The 15,526-nt window shown below is 45.7% G+C and overlaps 1 protein-coding gene across 1 annotated transcript in view; it reads left to right on the top strand.

The window, feature by feature from the left end:
• The window catches only part of LOC137426677 (uncharacterized), a 63,936-nt gene that overhangs the window by 23,302 nt on the left and 25,108 nt on the right, over nt 1–15,526 (top strand). Inside the window, exon 4 of the mRNA XM_078779145.1 lies at nt 15,176–15,348. Within this exon, the coding sequence (XP_078635271.1) occupies nt 15,176–15,348 (173 nt within the window). The remainder of the gene's footprint in view (nt 1–15,175; nt 15,349–15,526) is intronic.

Genomic DNA, 15,526 nt, shown 5'->3' with positions numbered 1-15,526 from the left:
AGGGAAGGGGAGGGCAGTCAACAATGACGGTGCAGTTCTCATGGTCGGAGAGCAGCACAACAATCGCGACATCGTCCTGCATCTTCGCAAGAGCACGAAGCGGATTTTGGAGACTCACCGATCCTGTGACCCACGCCCTCCAGTACCGGCGTTGCCGGGGCGGGGAAGGGAGACCCGTACATTCCCAACCCGCACATTCGCCCTCTCGACTCAAGCTCGTATTCGATTCGTATTCGAAATCGAAAGGGAAAGGGGAAATCCTTCGTATTCGAATTCGTAAACACGAAATATCAATTAAAATTTAATTCATATCGCACAAAATCGACACAAAACACGGTCGCATAAAGGTGAAAAAACGAAATGGCTTTTCGCCCTGAATCACGTGCAAACGTGTGACGTGTGACGGGATGGAACATCACGTGATCGCTCTGAGCGAATCAGCGAGCTGCTCGCACTGGCTGAGATTAGCGGGTACTTCGCTGAAATGTGCTGAGGTAAATATGACAAAAAAATATGGATCTCGTCAAATATGGTCTCGGCCATGTTCGTCCCAGGCTCAATGGCCATGTCTATGCCAAATATCAAGCACGTGAGCCTCTCCGTTTCGGAGTCTATCGGTAACATTACACACACACACACACACACACACACACACACACACACACACACACACACACACACACACACACAAACTGTGTTTTATATAAATAGATACACCCACACACCAGATTAGAAGCTGGTACTTCGCTTATTTTTCAAGATATTCCGCTCACAAGGTTCAAACGGTTACACGGCTGACCGCACGTGAAAAAGCTGAATGCCTGAACTCTGTGTTTGCCTCTAAATCTTGTGTCCCAAACCCATCCCTCTCTGTACCCACTGTACCCAGTCGTATCCAGCTGCTCCTGGACTCTGTGTCCTTTCCTTCTGACAAGGTGGAAAAGTTTCTGTCAACCCTCGACTCTGATTCTGCAACTGGACCTGACGGCATCAGCCCACGGGTCCTAAAATCCTGTTCTCCCGCTCTTTCACTCCCTCTCGCTGTTCTCTTCACCTCTCTTTTGCTCAAGGTCATCTTCCATCTGCTTGGAAATCAGCCAACATCACCGCTTTGCAAAAAAAGGTGCAAAAACAGATCCTAGCAACTACAGACCAATCAGCCTTCTCCCAATTATCAGCAAAGTCATGGAATCCATCATTGCTTCGGATATGAAATCTTTCCTCTTCTCCAATGGCTTGATCTCTGATCATCAATTTCGTTTCAGACCTGGTCACTCTACTCTGGACATGCTGCTTCTGCTTTCTCAACAATGGATGGAGGTCCTCAATGCCAAACAGGAAATTAGAGCTGTCTCCCTTGACATATCACGTGCCTTCGATACGGTCTGGCACCCCGCTCTGCTCACCAAACTCTCCTCCTTTGGTATCCATGGAAATCTCCACGCATGGCTGGCGGACTTCCTCTCTGGTCGTAGTAAACGTGTGGCCCTGAATGGGTTTCTCTCATCTCCTCTTCCTGTTCAGGCTGGAGTTCCCCAAGGCAGTGTTCTGGGCCCTGTGCTTTTTCTGGTCTTCATCAATGATCTCTCTGACTCTCTTGAAAATCCTCTCTATCTCTTTGCTGATGACTCTACTCTCTGTCGCTCCATTCCTCATCCCTCAGATCGGCAGTCTGCAGCCCCCTCACTCTCTGCAGACCTGGACAAAATCACAGACTGGGCAAACAAGTGGAACATGTCTTTCAATCCTGACAAATCTCACACTCTTACGATGTCTCTCCGAAAAGACTGACTGGACAACCCTCCCATCCACTTTCTGAATAATCCTCCCCAAGAAGTTCTTTTGGGTCTCACTATCTGCCATGATCTTTCCTGGGAAAACCACATTTCAAATCTGGCCTCCAAAGCCAGTTGCCGACTGGGCATCCTCCGTCGTGCGAAGTCCTTCTTTGGCACACCTGAGCTCCTCACCACATACAAGGCTTTCATCCGCAGCTCAATGGAATACTGCTCTCCCCTCTGGGCTGGTGCTCCTGCCTCACACCTAGCTTGTCTTCACGCTGTTGAAACCAAAGCGTTCAGAATTGTTGGAATCTCCCGCGATGAAGCCAACTTGATCTTTCCGTCTTCTACCGACTCCTCCCGGCCTTGCCCCCCCCCCCCCCCAGCTCTCTCTGGGCTCTGTCCCCTAAATATTCCTACAGGTCGCACAAGATCTGCCTGCAACCCTCTTATGGTTAAACTGCCAAAATCAAGACTCTCTGCTCACCTTCACTCCTTCATTCCTCTTTTCTCCCACCTCTGGAACAAACTCCCTCACTCTCTTCAATCCCACTCCTCCCTCCAGGTCTTTTAAACAGCTGTTCACCACCATCTCTTATCTTCCCCCATCCAAAACTGTGATCTTTTCTACCCCCGCTAATTTCACCCCAAATCCACTTTTTTGAAATACCAACTTTTGTCCTGGAAGTCCTTGGTGTCCTTGTGTTTTATACTTGCCCCACCCCCCTCACCCCCCCTTCTCACGCCTCCTCCCCCCAAGCCCTCTCCCTCCCACACATCTCCCGATGTCCCTGCTCTCAAATGTTGTGTTTGTGTGCTTCCCCTTCTCTCCCCATCTTGTCTACCGCTCCCTCTTTTTATATATTTTGTTTGTCTGTTTGATTTGTTTGTGAAATAAATGTTAGCTCTTTCACGAGCCTCGATTCTGTATACAAAAAAAAAAAAAAAAAAAAAAAAAAGATGCCTTATTCTCTGACTAAGTCGTAGTCAACGCAAGTCGCACGGCGGCCATCTTGGATTTTGACGTGGGTTGCACCCACACACCAAATTCGAATTCGGTCCTTCGCTCACGCACGCACGCACGCACGCACACACGGACGGAGGGGAAAACCGTAGTCCCACTTTTGGTCCGCGGTGCGACGGGGGACAACAAAGGGATAATATTTGATTAGGTCCTCACAGTGGGGTGGGCAAAAAGCAGGAGATCGGGGGACGAGGGATTTTGATGAGGGATTGGGATCGGGTCGATCGGGGTTCAAGGAATCACTGATAAGGAGGCAGGGAGTGGGGAGGGGTAGATCGGGGGCCGAGGAATCATTGATAAGGAAGCAGGAAGTGGGGAGGGGGTAGCGCGGAGTTTGAGGAATCCTCGATTAAGTCGCTATCTTCCCAGTGGGTCACTTGAACCAGAAGATAATTGTCAAAGCTTTTACAAAACTTATCCCCAATTAGTATTTACACAGGACTACAAAGGTATGTATATCTTTCCATCACAAAGGCAACTGTTGAGTTAACTAAAGTCTGAATTATACTCTTGAATTCCTACGTTTGTAATACACGGAGATACACACATTCTTAATAATATAATTAATCCTTTTCTACAAGATCATTATGGACTATAGCATAGTATTGTTAAGATTCATCAAATAACTGAACAATTTCAATCTCATTAACAATACATCAGAGTTTACTTGTGAGGTACCCGTGCTACGCACGGGTGAGAGGCCGGAAGCAAACAGGCAATGCAGATACGGCAAATGCTAAAGCATGAAAACAAAAAATTCCACATTCCTGCAGCACCTTCAGTTGCACGTCAGACAACAAGTTCGTGAAGGACTTCCATGAAAAACGTACCCGTTAGCAAACAAAAGGGTACGTTCACGTCTAGAAACATCGATCGTGGGTCCGTGGTGAATCTGCATTTGGCGATCCGCGAATTTCACGTTTAGAAAGTAGAAACCATCACGGCATGTCGTCATTTACTTGAACTCGATATCTCTTTTTTCATTCCAAACAACACATCTCCAATCACAAATTAATCACAAAATAAACTTTTAACAACATTGTTTATGTTTCCTTCATTGTAAAAACTACCAAGTCAACAGTTCAAAGGATTTTGAGCCGATAGGTGTTACCGCCTTGGCAAGATCGATGGAGACAGCGATCTGTTAGCTTATACAACGCCCAAATAGCTATGTGGAATTCTCTCATGTGGAGATTAAACCCACATCGTTTGAACTTTGGCCGAGGTCATTCTTTACTTTTAAGGATGTTTATTTACGAATCAAAAAGAAGATAATTGGTTTTGGGTCGTCCTTTCCACATATCTCGTGGGATTGTGAGTTACAGAGATGACCGTGATGGCAGGGAGGGAGTTGGCATTCTCTCAAGCAGGGATTCAACCCATGTCCTTATAAAAGGTCTTTGTCCGAGGTCACCGAGTCCAATCGTTGCAGCCGTGCAGCGATTGGTACAGCCGTTTGTGTGGTACCTGGGAAAATAACGTCATGCGGGAGTCCAAACCTGAAAATGCTGGAGGCCAAAGCTGAAATTGGAAAAACAATATAGCCTATTTTACTGCAGGTGGTACCAGGATTACCCACCAAAAATATCGTTGCGATCGGTTCAGCCGTTTTTGCGGTACCTTCGAACGGATTGACAGATGGACGGACAGACAGACGGACAGACATTTGGTGAATTATAGTAAGATTGTCACTACAATGCATTTTATTAAGAGGACGAGGGTCAGGTTTCAATTGGGATGCCTGCAATAACTCGCTTACTCCTGTCTTTAGACGTGTTTATACTTCTGTTTATACAATGCATATGACAAGAAACCTGGTGTATTCATTTACCTGTCCACAGGGGAGGTTCGGATGGTAAGGATCTACAGCAGTTATTAACTTTTTTCTTTTTTTTTTGTATACAAGTTCGAGGCTCGTGAAAGAGCTTAACATTCATCACACAAAATTTCAAACCGACACACAAAACACAAAATAAGGGGAGCGGTAGACAAGATGAGGAGAGAGGGGGGAGGATGGACACAAGTACAACATTTGAGAGCAACGACATCAAGAGAACTGTGGGAGGGAGAGGGCTTGGGGGGAGGTGGGAGAGGTATAAAACATATGGACACTGCAAGGACTTCCAGGAAAGAAGTTGGAATTTCAAAAAAGTGTATCTGGGTGAAAATTAGCGGGGGTAGAAAAGATCAAGGTTTTGGATGGGGGAAGATAAGAGATGGTGGTGAACAGCTGTTTTAAAGACCTGGGGGGAGGAGTGGGATTGAAGGGAGTGGGGGAGTTTGTCCCAGAGGCGGGAGAAAAGGGGAATGAAAGAGTGAAGGTGAGCAGAGAGCCTTGATTTTGGCAGTTTAACCATAAGAGGGTTGCTGGCAGATCTTGTGTGACCTGTAGGAATATTTGGGGGACAGCGCACAGACAAAGCAGAGGGAGCAAGGCCGGAGAAGAGTCGGTAGAAGACAGAAAGACCACCAACCTGCCTGCGGTGAGTGAGTGAAAGGCCCTCGGAGTTAGGTTCATCGCAGGAGATTCCAATGATTCTGAAAGCTTTGGTTTCAACAGCGTGAAGGCGAGCTCGGTGTGAGGCAGGAGCACCGGCACAGAGGGGAGAACAGAATTCCATTGAGCTGCGGATGAAAGCCTTGTTTGTGGTGAGCAGCTCAGGTGTGCCAAGGAAGGACTTCCCATGATGGAGGATGCCCAAACGGCGACTGGCTTTGGAGGCCAGCTTGGAAATGTGGTTTTCCCAAGAAAGATCATGGCAGATAGTGAGACCCAAATGCTTGAGCGACATAACTTTTTGGAGAGGATTGTTGAGAAAGTGGATGGGAGGGTTTTCCAGTCGGTCTTTTCGGAGAGACATAGAAAGTGTGTGAGATTTGTCAGGATTGAAAGACATGTTCCACTTGTTTGACCAGTCTGTGATTTTGTCCAGGTCTGCAGAGAGTGAGGAGGCTGCAGACTGCCGATCTGAGGGATGAGGAATGGAGCGGCAGAGAGTGGAGTCATCAGCAAAGAGATAGAGAGGATTTTCCAGAGAGTCGGAGAGATCATTGATGAAGACCAGAAATAGCACACGGCCCAGAACACTACCTTGGGGAACTCCAGCCAGAACAGGAAGGGGAGATGAGAGAAATCCATTCAGGGCCACACATTGACTACGACCAGAGAGGAAGTCCGCAAGCCATGCGAGGAGATTTCTATGGATACCATAGGAGGAGAGTTTGATGAGCAGAGCTGGGTGCCAGACCGTATCGAAGGCACGTGATATGTCAAGGGAGACAGCTCTGATTTCCTGTTTGGCATTGAGGACCTCCGTCCATTGTTGAGACAGCAGAAGCAACATGTCCAGAGTAGAATGACCTGGTCTGGATCCAAATTGATGATCGGAGATCAAGCCATTGGAGAATAGGAAGGATTTGATGTCTGAAGCAATGATGGATTCCATGAATTTGCTGATAATTGGGAGCAGGCTGATTGGTCTGTAGTTGCAAGGATCTGTCTTTGCACATTTTTTGTGTAAAGCGGTAATGTTTGCTGATTTCCAAGATGCTGGCAGATGACCTTGAGCAAAAGAGAGGGTGAAAAGAACAGAGAGAGGGTGAGATAGAGTGGCAGAGCAGGATTTTAGGACCCGTGGGCTGATGCCGTCTGGTCCATTTGCAGAATCAGAGTCGAGGTTTGATTTAAAAAACTTCTCCACCTTGTCAGGAGAAAAGGACACAGAGTCCAGGAGCAGTTGGGTTCGACTGGGTAAGGTGGGAAAAGAGAGAGATGGGTTTGGGACACAAGATTTTGAGGCAAACACAGAGTTGAGGCATTCGGCTTTGTCACGTGCAGTGTCAATTGTGTAGCCACTTGAGGTAAGGGAGGGGATGGAGGGGGAACAAACACCAGAAACGGATTTGACCAGACGCCACCAGGATTTGGAGGAAGGAGACAGGTTTGAGAGTTCATTCTTGAGTGTGGAGAGATAGTGCTTCCTGGCACTCCTGAGGGTAGACACACACTTGTTCCAAGCTTGGTGGAAGGAACTGAGATTGCCTTTAGTTGGATTTGCCTTCCAAGAGGAAGGAAGGTTGTTTCAGGGCAACTGCCTCACCACAAGATTCAGTGTACCATGGACGGGAGGAAGGGTAAGACAACTGAAGACGAGATGGGATAAATCTGTGCATGAGAGAGAGCAGTTTGCTTTGGAAGAATTCCCAGGAGGAATTCACGTCAGAGGCAGTAGAGATGGTAGACCAGTCCAGATGATTTATGGCTGCTTGCAGACCATGCCAGTCAGCCTGAATGAAATGCCAGACTCGTCGGCACCGAGGAGGCTTTCTGAGAATGGCCAGAGAGATGTCCACTTTAGCAAGCACATGATCAGAAGAACCGATTGGAGCAGAAGAAGAGCAGCAGACATTTGCAGGGAAGTTTGTCATAACCAAGTCTAGAAGAGAAGATGATCCATTGACTGAGATCCGGGTCGGGAAATTGACAGATTGTGTCAGTCCCAATGAGTCGCAGAAGTCCTTTGCTGAGATGCCAGGGCTGGTGAGAGAGGAACCCACACCCAGCCAGCTGGCATGATGACAGTTGAAGTCGCCACATATGAGGAAGAGAGAGTTTGGATGAGTTGATAGAAGTTGGTCCATGTTGTCAGACAGCGAAATGTAAATGGAGTCATCACTGTTTGGAGGACGGTACAGAACACAGATGAACAAAAGGTGGGAGCGGAGAGCAAGCCGTAACCATATAGTCACGTGAAAAAGTAAGTACACCCCATGTAAAGTTTTGACTTTTTCAACATACAGCTATTTGATCTTCATTTCAACAATATTGATAGATAAAGGTGATATAATATAACAAATATCATGAAACATTTACATTTTGTAGTCCATTGTATAATTTAAATAAACATGAATGCAAATTTCGCATGTTTAAAAAGTAAGTACACCCCTACATTTATCACTACTTAAAATACCTAAAATTAGAATCAGGTGCACCACCTCAGGTGCAAATGATGAGAACATCGTCAGAGAGGATCTTGGAGGAACCTGTCTTATTTAAACCTCAGACATTTAGTTTGGTTTGCTCTTTGTTGTTGAAGTGTGCGGCATCACCATGCCTAGATCAAAAGAGCTCTCTGAGGCCTTCAGAAAGAAGGTTATAGATGCCTACAAGTCTGGGAAGGGATTTAAAAAGATCTCCAAACAATTTCTAATCAATCATTCGATTGTCCGGAAGATCATCTACAAGTGGAGAAGATTCCAAACAACTGCCAACTTGTGCAGGCCAGGCCGCCCCAGCAAGTTCAGCCCAAGAGCAGACCGCAAGTTGCTGAAAGAAGTCTCTAAGAACCCCAGAATGTCATCACGGGTCCTGCAGGTCACTCTTGCCACTGTTGATGTCAAAGTGCACGAGTCCACCATTAGAAAGAGGCTGCACAAATTTGATCGACATGGGAGGTGTGCCAGGAGGAAACCTTTGCTGTCCAGAAAGAACATCAGGGCAAGACTAAAGTTTGCCAATGAACACCGAGGCAAAGACCAGCACTTCTGGAACAATGTGCTCTGGAGAGATGAGTCAAAGGTAGAGCTATTTGGCCACAGTACCAGAAGACATGTTTGGTGAAAACCAAAGACAGCATTTGACCACAAGAACCTGATACCAACTGTAAAGCATGGTGGTGGAAATATTATGGTTTGGGGCAGCTTTGCTGCATCAGGGCCTGGGCAGCTCACCATCATATAATCCACTGTGAATTCTTCATTGTACCACAGGGTGCTTGGGGATAATGTGAGGCCATCTGTCAGAAAGTTGAAGCTCAACCGAAGGTGGACCTTGCAACATGACAATGACCCTAAACATACCAGTAAATCCACCAAGGAATGGCTGAAAAGAAAGAAATGGAGGGTTCTGGAATGGCCAAGTCAAAGCCCAGATCTAAATCCCATCGAGATGTTGTGGGGGGATTTGAAACGAGCTGTGCATGCAAGAAACCCCTCAAACATCGCACAGCTGAAAGAATTCTGCATGGAGGAGTGGGCAAAAATTTCTCCCAGTCGATGTCAGAGACTGGGAGACAGTTATAAGAAACACCTACTTGAGGTTGTTTCTGCCAAAGGGGGCAATACCACCTATTAGAGCCAAGGGTGTACTTACTTTTTCCACATGCGAAATTTGCATTTATGTTTATTTAAATTATACAATGGACTACAAAATGTAAATGTTTCATGATATTTGTATCACCTTTATCTATCAATATTGTTCAAATGAAGATCAAATACCTGTATGCTGGAATATGTTGAAAAAGTCAAAACGTTACATGGGGTGTACTTACTTTTTCACGTGACTGTAGATACTCCTGGGGGTGGGGTGGAGAGAGGGCAGTGCAAGGAGAGTGAGGAAGAGAGTTTTTGATAACGATAGCAACCCCACCACCAGGACGAGGCTCAGGTCTATCATACCGGAGGAGGGAGTAACTAGGAAGAGATATTAAGGAATCAGAGACATCTTGAATGAGGAAAGTTTCTGTTGAGCAGATCAAGTCTGGATTGTCAGAAGCAACCTGAATGGAGAGATCAATCAGGTTTGAGCGAAGGCCCTGGATGTTTGAGGTCCATACTGTTAATGGAGAGAGGGGGAGCATTGGGTGCAGGACAGGACAGGGGAGGGGTCGGGTCAGATGAAGGATGAGAGGGGGAGGTAGGGAGAGCAGTTGATAGTGTGTCAGAGATTACGGAAGAGTTACAAGAAAGGGAAGGGTGAGGAGGACAACAGGTTTGATGGTCATGGGATGAGGCACAGTGAGGGGTTGTTTGAGGAGGGGCAGAGGAAAGTAGAAGGTTGGGGGAGGTGGAGGTATGAGATAGAAGGGAGACAAAGTGGGGAGGAGGCAGCTTTGAGGAGGAGGGGGGAGGGGGAGAATTGGAGGAGGATGGTAGGGGGGAGATTTGAAGGGAAGGGGTTGGGGGCGAGTTTTGAAGGGGAGGGGCGAGGGGGGAGTTTAGGAGGGGAGGGGCAAGGGGGGAGTTTAGGAGGGGAGGGGCAAACGGGGAGTTTAGGAGGGGAGGGGCAAACGGGGAGATTTGGAGGGGAGGGGCAAGGCGTGGAGTTTAGGAGGGGAGGGGCAAACGGGGAGATTTGGAGGGGAGGGGCAAGGCGTGGAGTTTAGGAGGGGAGGGGCAAGGGGGGAGATTAGGATGGGAGGGGCTAGGGGGGAGTTTATGAGGGAAGGGGTGAAGGGGGAGTTTAGGATGGGAGGGGCAAGGGGGGAGTTTAGGTGAGGGGCAAGGGGGAGATTTGGAGGGGAGGGGCAATGGGGGAGATTTGGAGGGGAGGGGAAAGGGGGGAGTTTAGGAGGGGAGGGGCAAGGGGAGAGTTTAGGAGGTTAGGGGCAAGGGGGAGATTTGGAGGGGAGGGGCAAGGGGGGAGATTTGGAGGGGAGGGGCAAGGGGGGAGTTTAGGAGTGGAGGTGTTAGGGGGGAGTTTAGGAGATGAGGGGCAAGGGGGAGATTTGGAGGGGAGGGGCAATGGGGGAGATTTGGAGTGGAGGGGAAAGGGGGGAGTTTAGGAGGGGAGGGGCAAGGGGAGAGTTTAGGAGGTTAGGGGCAAGGGGGAGATTTGGAGGGGAGGGGCAAGGCGGGAGATTTGGAGGGGAGGGGCAAGGGGGGAGTTTAGGAGGGGAGGTGTTAGGGGGGAGTTTAGGAGATGAGGGGCGAGGGGGAGATTTGGAGGGGAGGGGCAAGGGGGAGATTTGGAGGGTAGGGGCAAGGGGGGAGTTTAGAAAGTGGATGATTAATGAAAGACGAACATTTATAACAAATTGGGTTTGTTGTGATTTTCAAGTTAGCGATCCGTTTAAGAACGATAGAGGAGGAGTGGAATGAATGAGAATTTAGAGCATGTAGTGAGAAAGAATTATAAGAGATTGAATATTTTTTTGAAATGGAATGAGTTGAAGAGGAAATTGAAAGGAGCCTTTTAAATAGGAAGAAAAACAGCGTGTTGTAATAAAACACTCCAGGGGAAAGTTTAAACATATTTAAACAGAACCGTGAACAATCTCATATTCACAAAAATACCAACGGGGAGAGGGCCGAGAGGGACAACCACGAGTCACGTAAACAGGGCAAAAGCTGGAAGGCAAGGAGATAATGGGGACGGGGCGAGACAGCACACGTGGACAGGAGCACACGATGGGGCAAAAGCACACAAGATGAGAAGCACACGATGAGACACGTGGAGAAAGGGAAATAAATGTTGTTGTTTTTTGTTTTTTTTTGGGGGGGGGGGGGGAGGGGGTTAAAACGTTCGACAAAGAGTCGATGTTCGGGGAAGTTCGGGGGAAAAGGGAAAAATCTAAGAACCAAACAAAAACAGCGAAGGAAGAAACTTAAGTGAACAAACTTCGACGGGAGACCGGGGAAGCCTGAGGCTACAAGGCCGCACACGCCGGGTGTGACTTACCTGCTTCGGAGTGGATTAATGAGTCGAGCTACAATGTGTCCCAACTCTTTAGTCTCCTACCCGGAGGGGACTATAGGTTTGCTCTCTGACTGTCTGTCTGTCCATCTGTCACACCTGAAGTTTTCTGCTTTTTTTTTTTGTACCGTACTCCAACATATTCAACTGAAACGTGGTACATGGCTTTATCATGATAAGCTACGGAACACGTTTGAGTTTCGCGGCGTTTCACCAATTTTTCACGAAGTTATGGCCTTTTTGGCCTTCGAGGGAATATATCACATTTTACATGGGTCAGTTTTCCAGATTTTTCCCCCTTATCCTTTAACATATTGAACTGAAACGTGATAGGGGACATGTATTACAAAGCAGTTGTCCCTCTTGTTTGGGTATCCATTGCACCTTGCACCTCTCTGCCTTGTTAAACTCCCTCACTGGGAACAGGTGGTAAAGCTGCAGGTAAGGCCGGGGTGGCATCGACAACGCTGGAGAGAGAGAAAATTGAATTCTAAACCCCATTTATTGCATTGAAGGACAGTATAATACATATTTACAAGCAATACAAGAATATAGAGGAAAATGAGATTGAGACATTCTCACAAAATGAGAACATTTTGAAAAAGAAAAGGAAACACAGGGTCAACGTTTCAGGCAGCGACCTGTTAATACGGTGAAGAGAAATATTGAAGAGGAAGGCCCAGTAACCTCCCTCCTCACCTCATGTGCTAACCTTCTACTGTGCATGCACTAATACGCCATGTAGGTGTAAGGTATACATTTGAGGCCAAAATGGAGTACAGGGAGAACCCGACCCTAACCGCTCTGACCACAAAGCTATTCGTGTTCTCCCAGAGAGGGCTACAGTTTTGTTTTGTCGAGAGAGGTCACAAATTCCAGTCCTAGTTACGAGATGAAATGGGGGAGAACGTTCTATCTCCGACTGAAAAGAAGAAGAAGAAGGGACACCTTGATTTCAGAGAAACTTAACCGAAAATCCTCAATGATACAACACCTTCCCAGACAATGTTTATCTGTCTAAATTTCCTAATAACTGTACGCGCAACTTGGTCTACAAGTCGGACAGATCTAGATCCATCTGTCTAAATTTCCTAATAACTACGTGCAACTTGGTCTACAAGTCAGACAGTTCTAGATCCATCTGTCTAAATTTCCTAATAACTACGTGCAACTTGGTCTACAAGTCGGACAGATCTAGATCCATCTGTCTAAATTTCCTAATAACTACGTGCAACTTGGTCTACAAGTCAGACAGTTCTAGATCCATCTGTCTAAATTTCCTAATAACTGTACGCACAACTTGGTCTACAACTAGGACAGATGTAGATCCATCTGTCTAAATTTCCTAATAACTGTACGCGCAACTTGGTCTACAAGTCGGACAGATCTAGATCCATCTGTCTAAATTTCCTAATAACTACGCACAACTTGGTCTACAAGTCGGATAGATCTAGATCCATCTGTCTAAATTTCCTAATAACTACACGCAACTTGGTCTACAATTCAGACAGATCTAGATCCATCTGTCTAAATTTCCTAATAACTGTACATGCAACTTGGTCTACAAGTCAGACAGTTCTAGATCCATCTGTCTAAATTTCCTAATAACTGTACATGCAACTTGGTCTACAATTCAGACAGATCTAGATCCATCTGTCTAAATTTCCTAATAACTGTATGTGCAACTTGGTCTACAAGTCAGACAGTTCTAGATCCATCTATCTAAATTTCCTAATAACTGTACATGCAACTTGGTCTACAAGTCGGACAGATGTAGATCCATCTGTCTAAATTTCATAATAACTGTACATGCAACTTGGTCTACAACTCGGACAGATGTAGATCCATCTGTCTAAATTTCATAATAACTGTACATGCAACGTGGTCTATAAGTCGGACAGATCTAGATCCATCTGTCTAAATTTCCTAATAACTACGCACAACTTGGTCTACAAGTCGGACAGATCTAGATCCATCTGTCTAAATTTCCTAATAACTACACACAACTTGGTCTACAAGTCGGATAGATCTAGATCCATCTGTCTAAATTTCCTAATAACTACACGCAACTTGGTCTACAATTCAGACAGATCTAGATCCATCTGTCTAAATTTCCGAATAACTGTACATGCAACTTGGTCTACAAGTCGGACAGATCTAGATCCATCTGTCTAAATTTCCTAATAACTGTATGCGCAACTTGGTCTACAAGTCAGACAGTTCTAGATCCATCTGTCTAAATTTCCTAATAACTGTACATGCAACTTGGTCTACAATTCAGACAGATCTAGATCCATCTGTCTAAATTTCATAATAACTGTACATGCAACGTGGTCTACAAGTCGGACAGATCTAGATCCATCTGTCTAAATTTCCTAATAACTACTCACAACTTGGTCTACAAGTCGGACAGATCTAGATCCATCTGTCTAAATTTCCTAATAACTACGCGCAACTTGGTCTACAAGTCGGATAGATCTAGATCCATCTGTCTAAATTTCCTAATAACTACACGCAACTTGGTCTACAATTCAGACAGATCTAGATCCATCTGTCTAAATTTCCTAATAACTGTACATGCAACTTGGTCTACAAGTCGGACAGATCTAGATCCATCTGTCTAAATTTCCTAATAACTGTATGCGCAACGTGGTCTACAAGTCAGACAGTTCTAGATCCATCTGTCTAAATTTCCTAATAACTGTACATGCAACTTGGTCTACAAGTCGGACAGATCTAGATCCATCTGTCTAAATTTCCTAATAACTGTATGTGCAACTTGGTCTACAATTCAGACAGATCTAGATCCATGTCTAAATTTCCTAATAACTGTATGCGCAACTTGGTCTACAATTCAGACAGATCTAGATCCATCTGTCTAAATTTCCGAATAACTGTACATGCAACTTGGTCTACAAGTCGGACAGATCTAGATCCATCTGTCTAAATTTCCTAATAACTGTACGCGCAACTTGGTCTACAAGTCGGACAGATCTAGATCCATCTGTCTAAATTTCCTAATAACTGTATGCGCAACTTGGTCTACAATTCAGACAGATCTAGATCCATGTCTAAATTTCCTAATAACTGTATGCGCAATTTGGTCTACAATTCAGACAGATCTAGATCCATCTGTCTAAATTTCCGAATAACTGTACATGCAACTTGGTCTACAAGTCGGACAGATCTAGATCCATCTGTCTAAATTTCCTAATAACTGTATGCGCAACTTGGTCTACAATTCAGACAGATCTAGATCCATCTGTCTAAATTTCCGAATAACTGTACATTCAACTTGGTCTACAATTCAGACAGATCTAGATCCATGTCTAAATTTCCTAATAACTGTATGCGCAATTTGGTCTACAATTCAGACAGATCTAGATCCATCTGTCTAAATTTCCGAATAACTGTACATGCAACTTGGTCTACAAGTCGGACAGATCTAGATCCATCTGTCTAAATTTCCTAATAACTGTATGCGCAACTTGGTCTACAATTCAGACAGATCTAGATCCATCTGTCTAAATTTCCGAATAACTGTACATGCAACTTGGTCTACAAGTCGGACAGATCTAGATCCATCTGTCTAAATTTCCTAATAACTGTATGCGCAACTTGGTCTACAATTCAGACAGATCTAGATCCATCTGTCTAAATTTCCGAATAACTGTACATGCAACTTGGTCTACAATTCAGACAGATCTAGATTCATCTGACGCTGAAGAGAGCTCGTGGATTTCCCTCTAAGTGTCGGTGAGGCCCAAGTTCAGGTTTAAAGATGACGGAACATCGCCCGGATGTGACGTTTTGAAAGGTCTTCGGTTGTTTTTTAAATACGTTTGCAAGTTTCTTACTTTTTGTGTGATTTTGAAAGAGACTTTTCATGTGCACCAGTCTGGACTGCGTGGGCATCCTGAAGCTGAGAAATGCCGACGTCGAGATGCGACTTGGAGGAGCACCTACCTGCCGTGCCAGCCTACGTGTCCGTCTTGTGTTCCGCACACACCTTCCTCGTGCAAACGGCTCATTCTTCACCCTGCAGACCATGTCCGCGCCCATCACATGTAGTATGGTTTTGATACTTATTTCTTTTTAACACCTATGGTGGCCTACCTGAGTGTTGGCTGGGATCACACCTGGTTTTTCCAAGGTGCATTGTTCGATATTCAGTTTTAAAAGGGAAGATTGCATCAATGGAAGACCGTGCACCACTGGGATGTCCCACCTGGCAATTGAATCCACATT

This window comes from Myxine glutinosa, chromosome 5 (genome assembly GCF_964187855.1).
Source record: "Myxine glutinosa chromosome 5, kmMyxGlut1.1, whole genome shotgun sequence".
NCBI lineage: Eukaryota > Metazoa > Chordata > Myxini > Myxiniformes > Myxinidae > Myxine > Myxine glutinosa.
The sequence above is the reverse complement of the archived record's forward strand: the minus strand, read 5'-3'. Positions and strand labels throughout refer to the sequence as shown.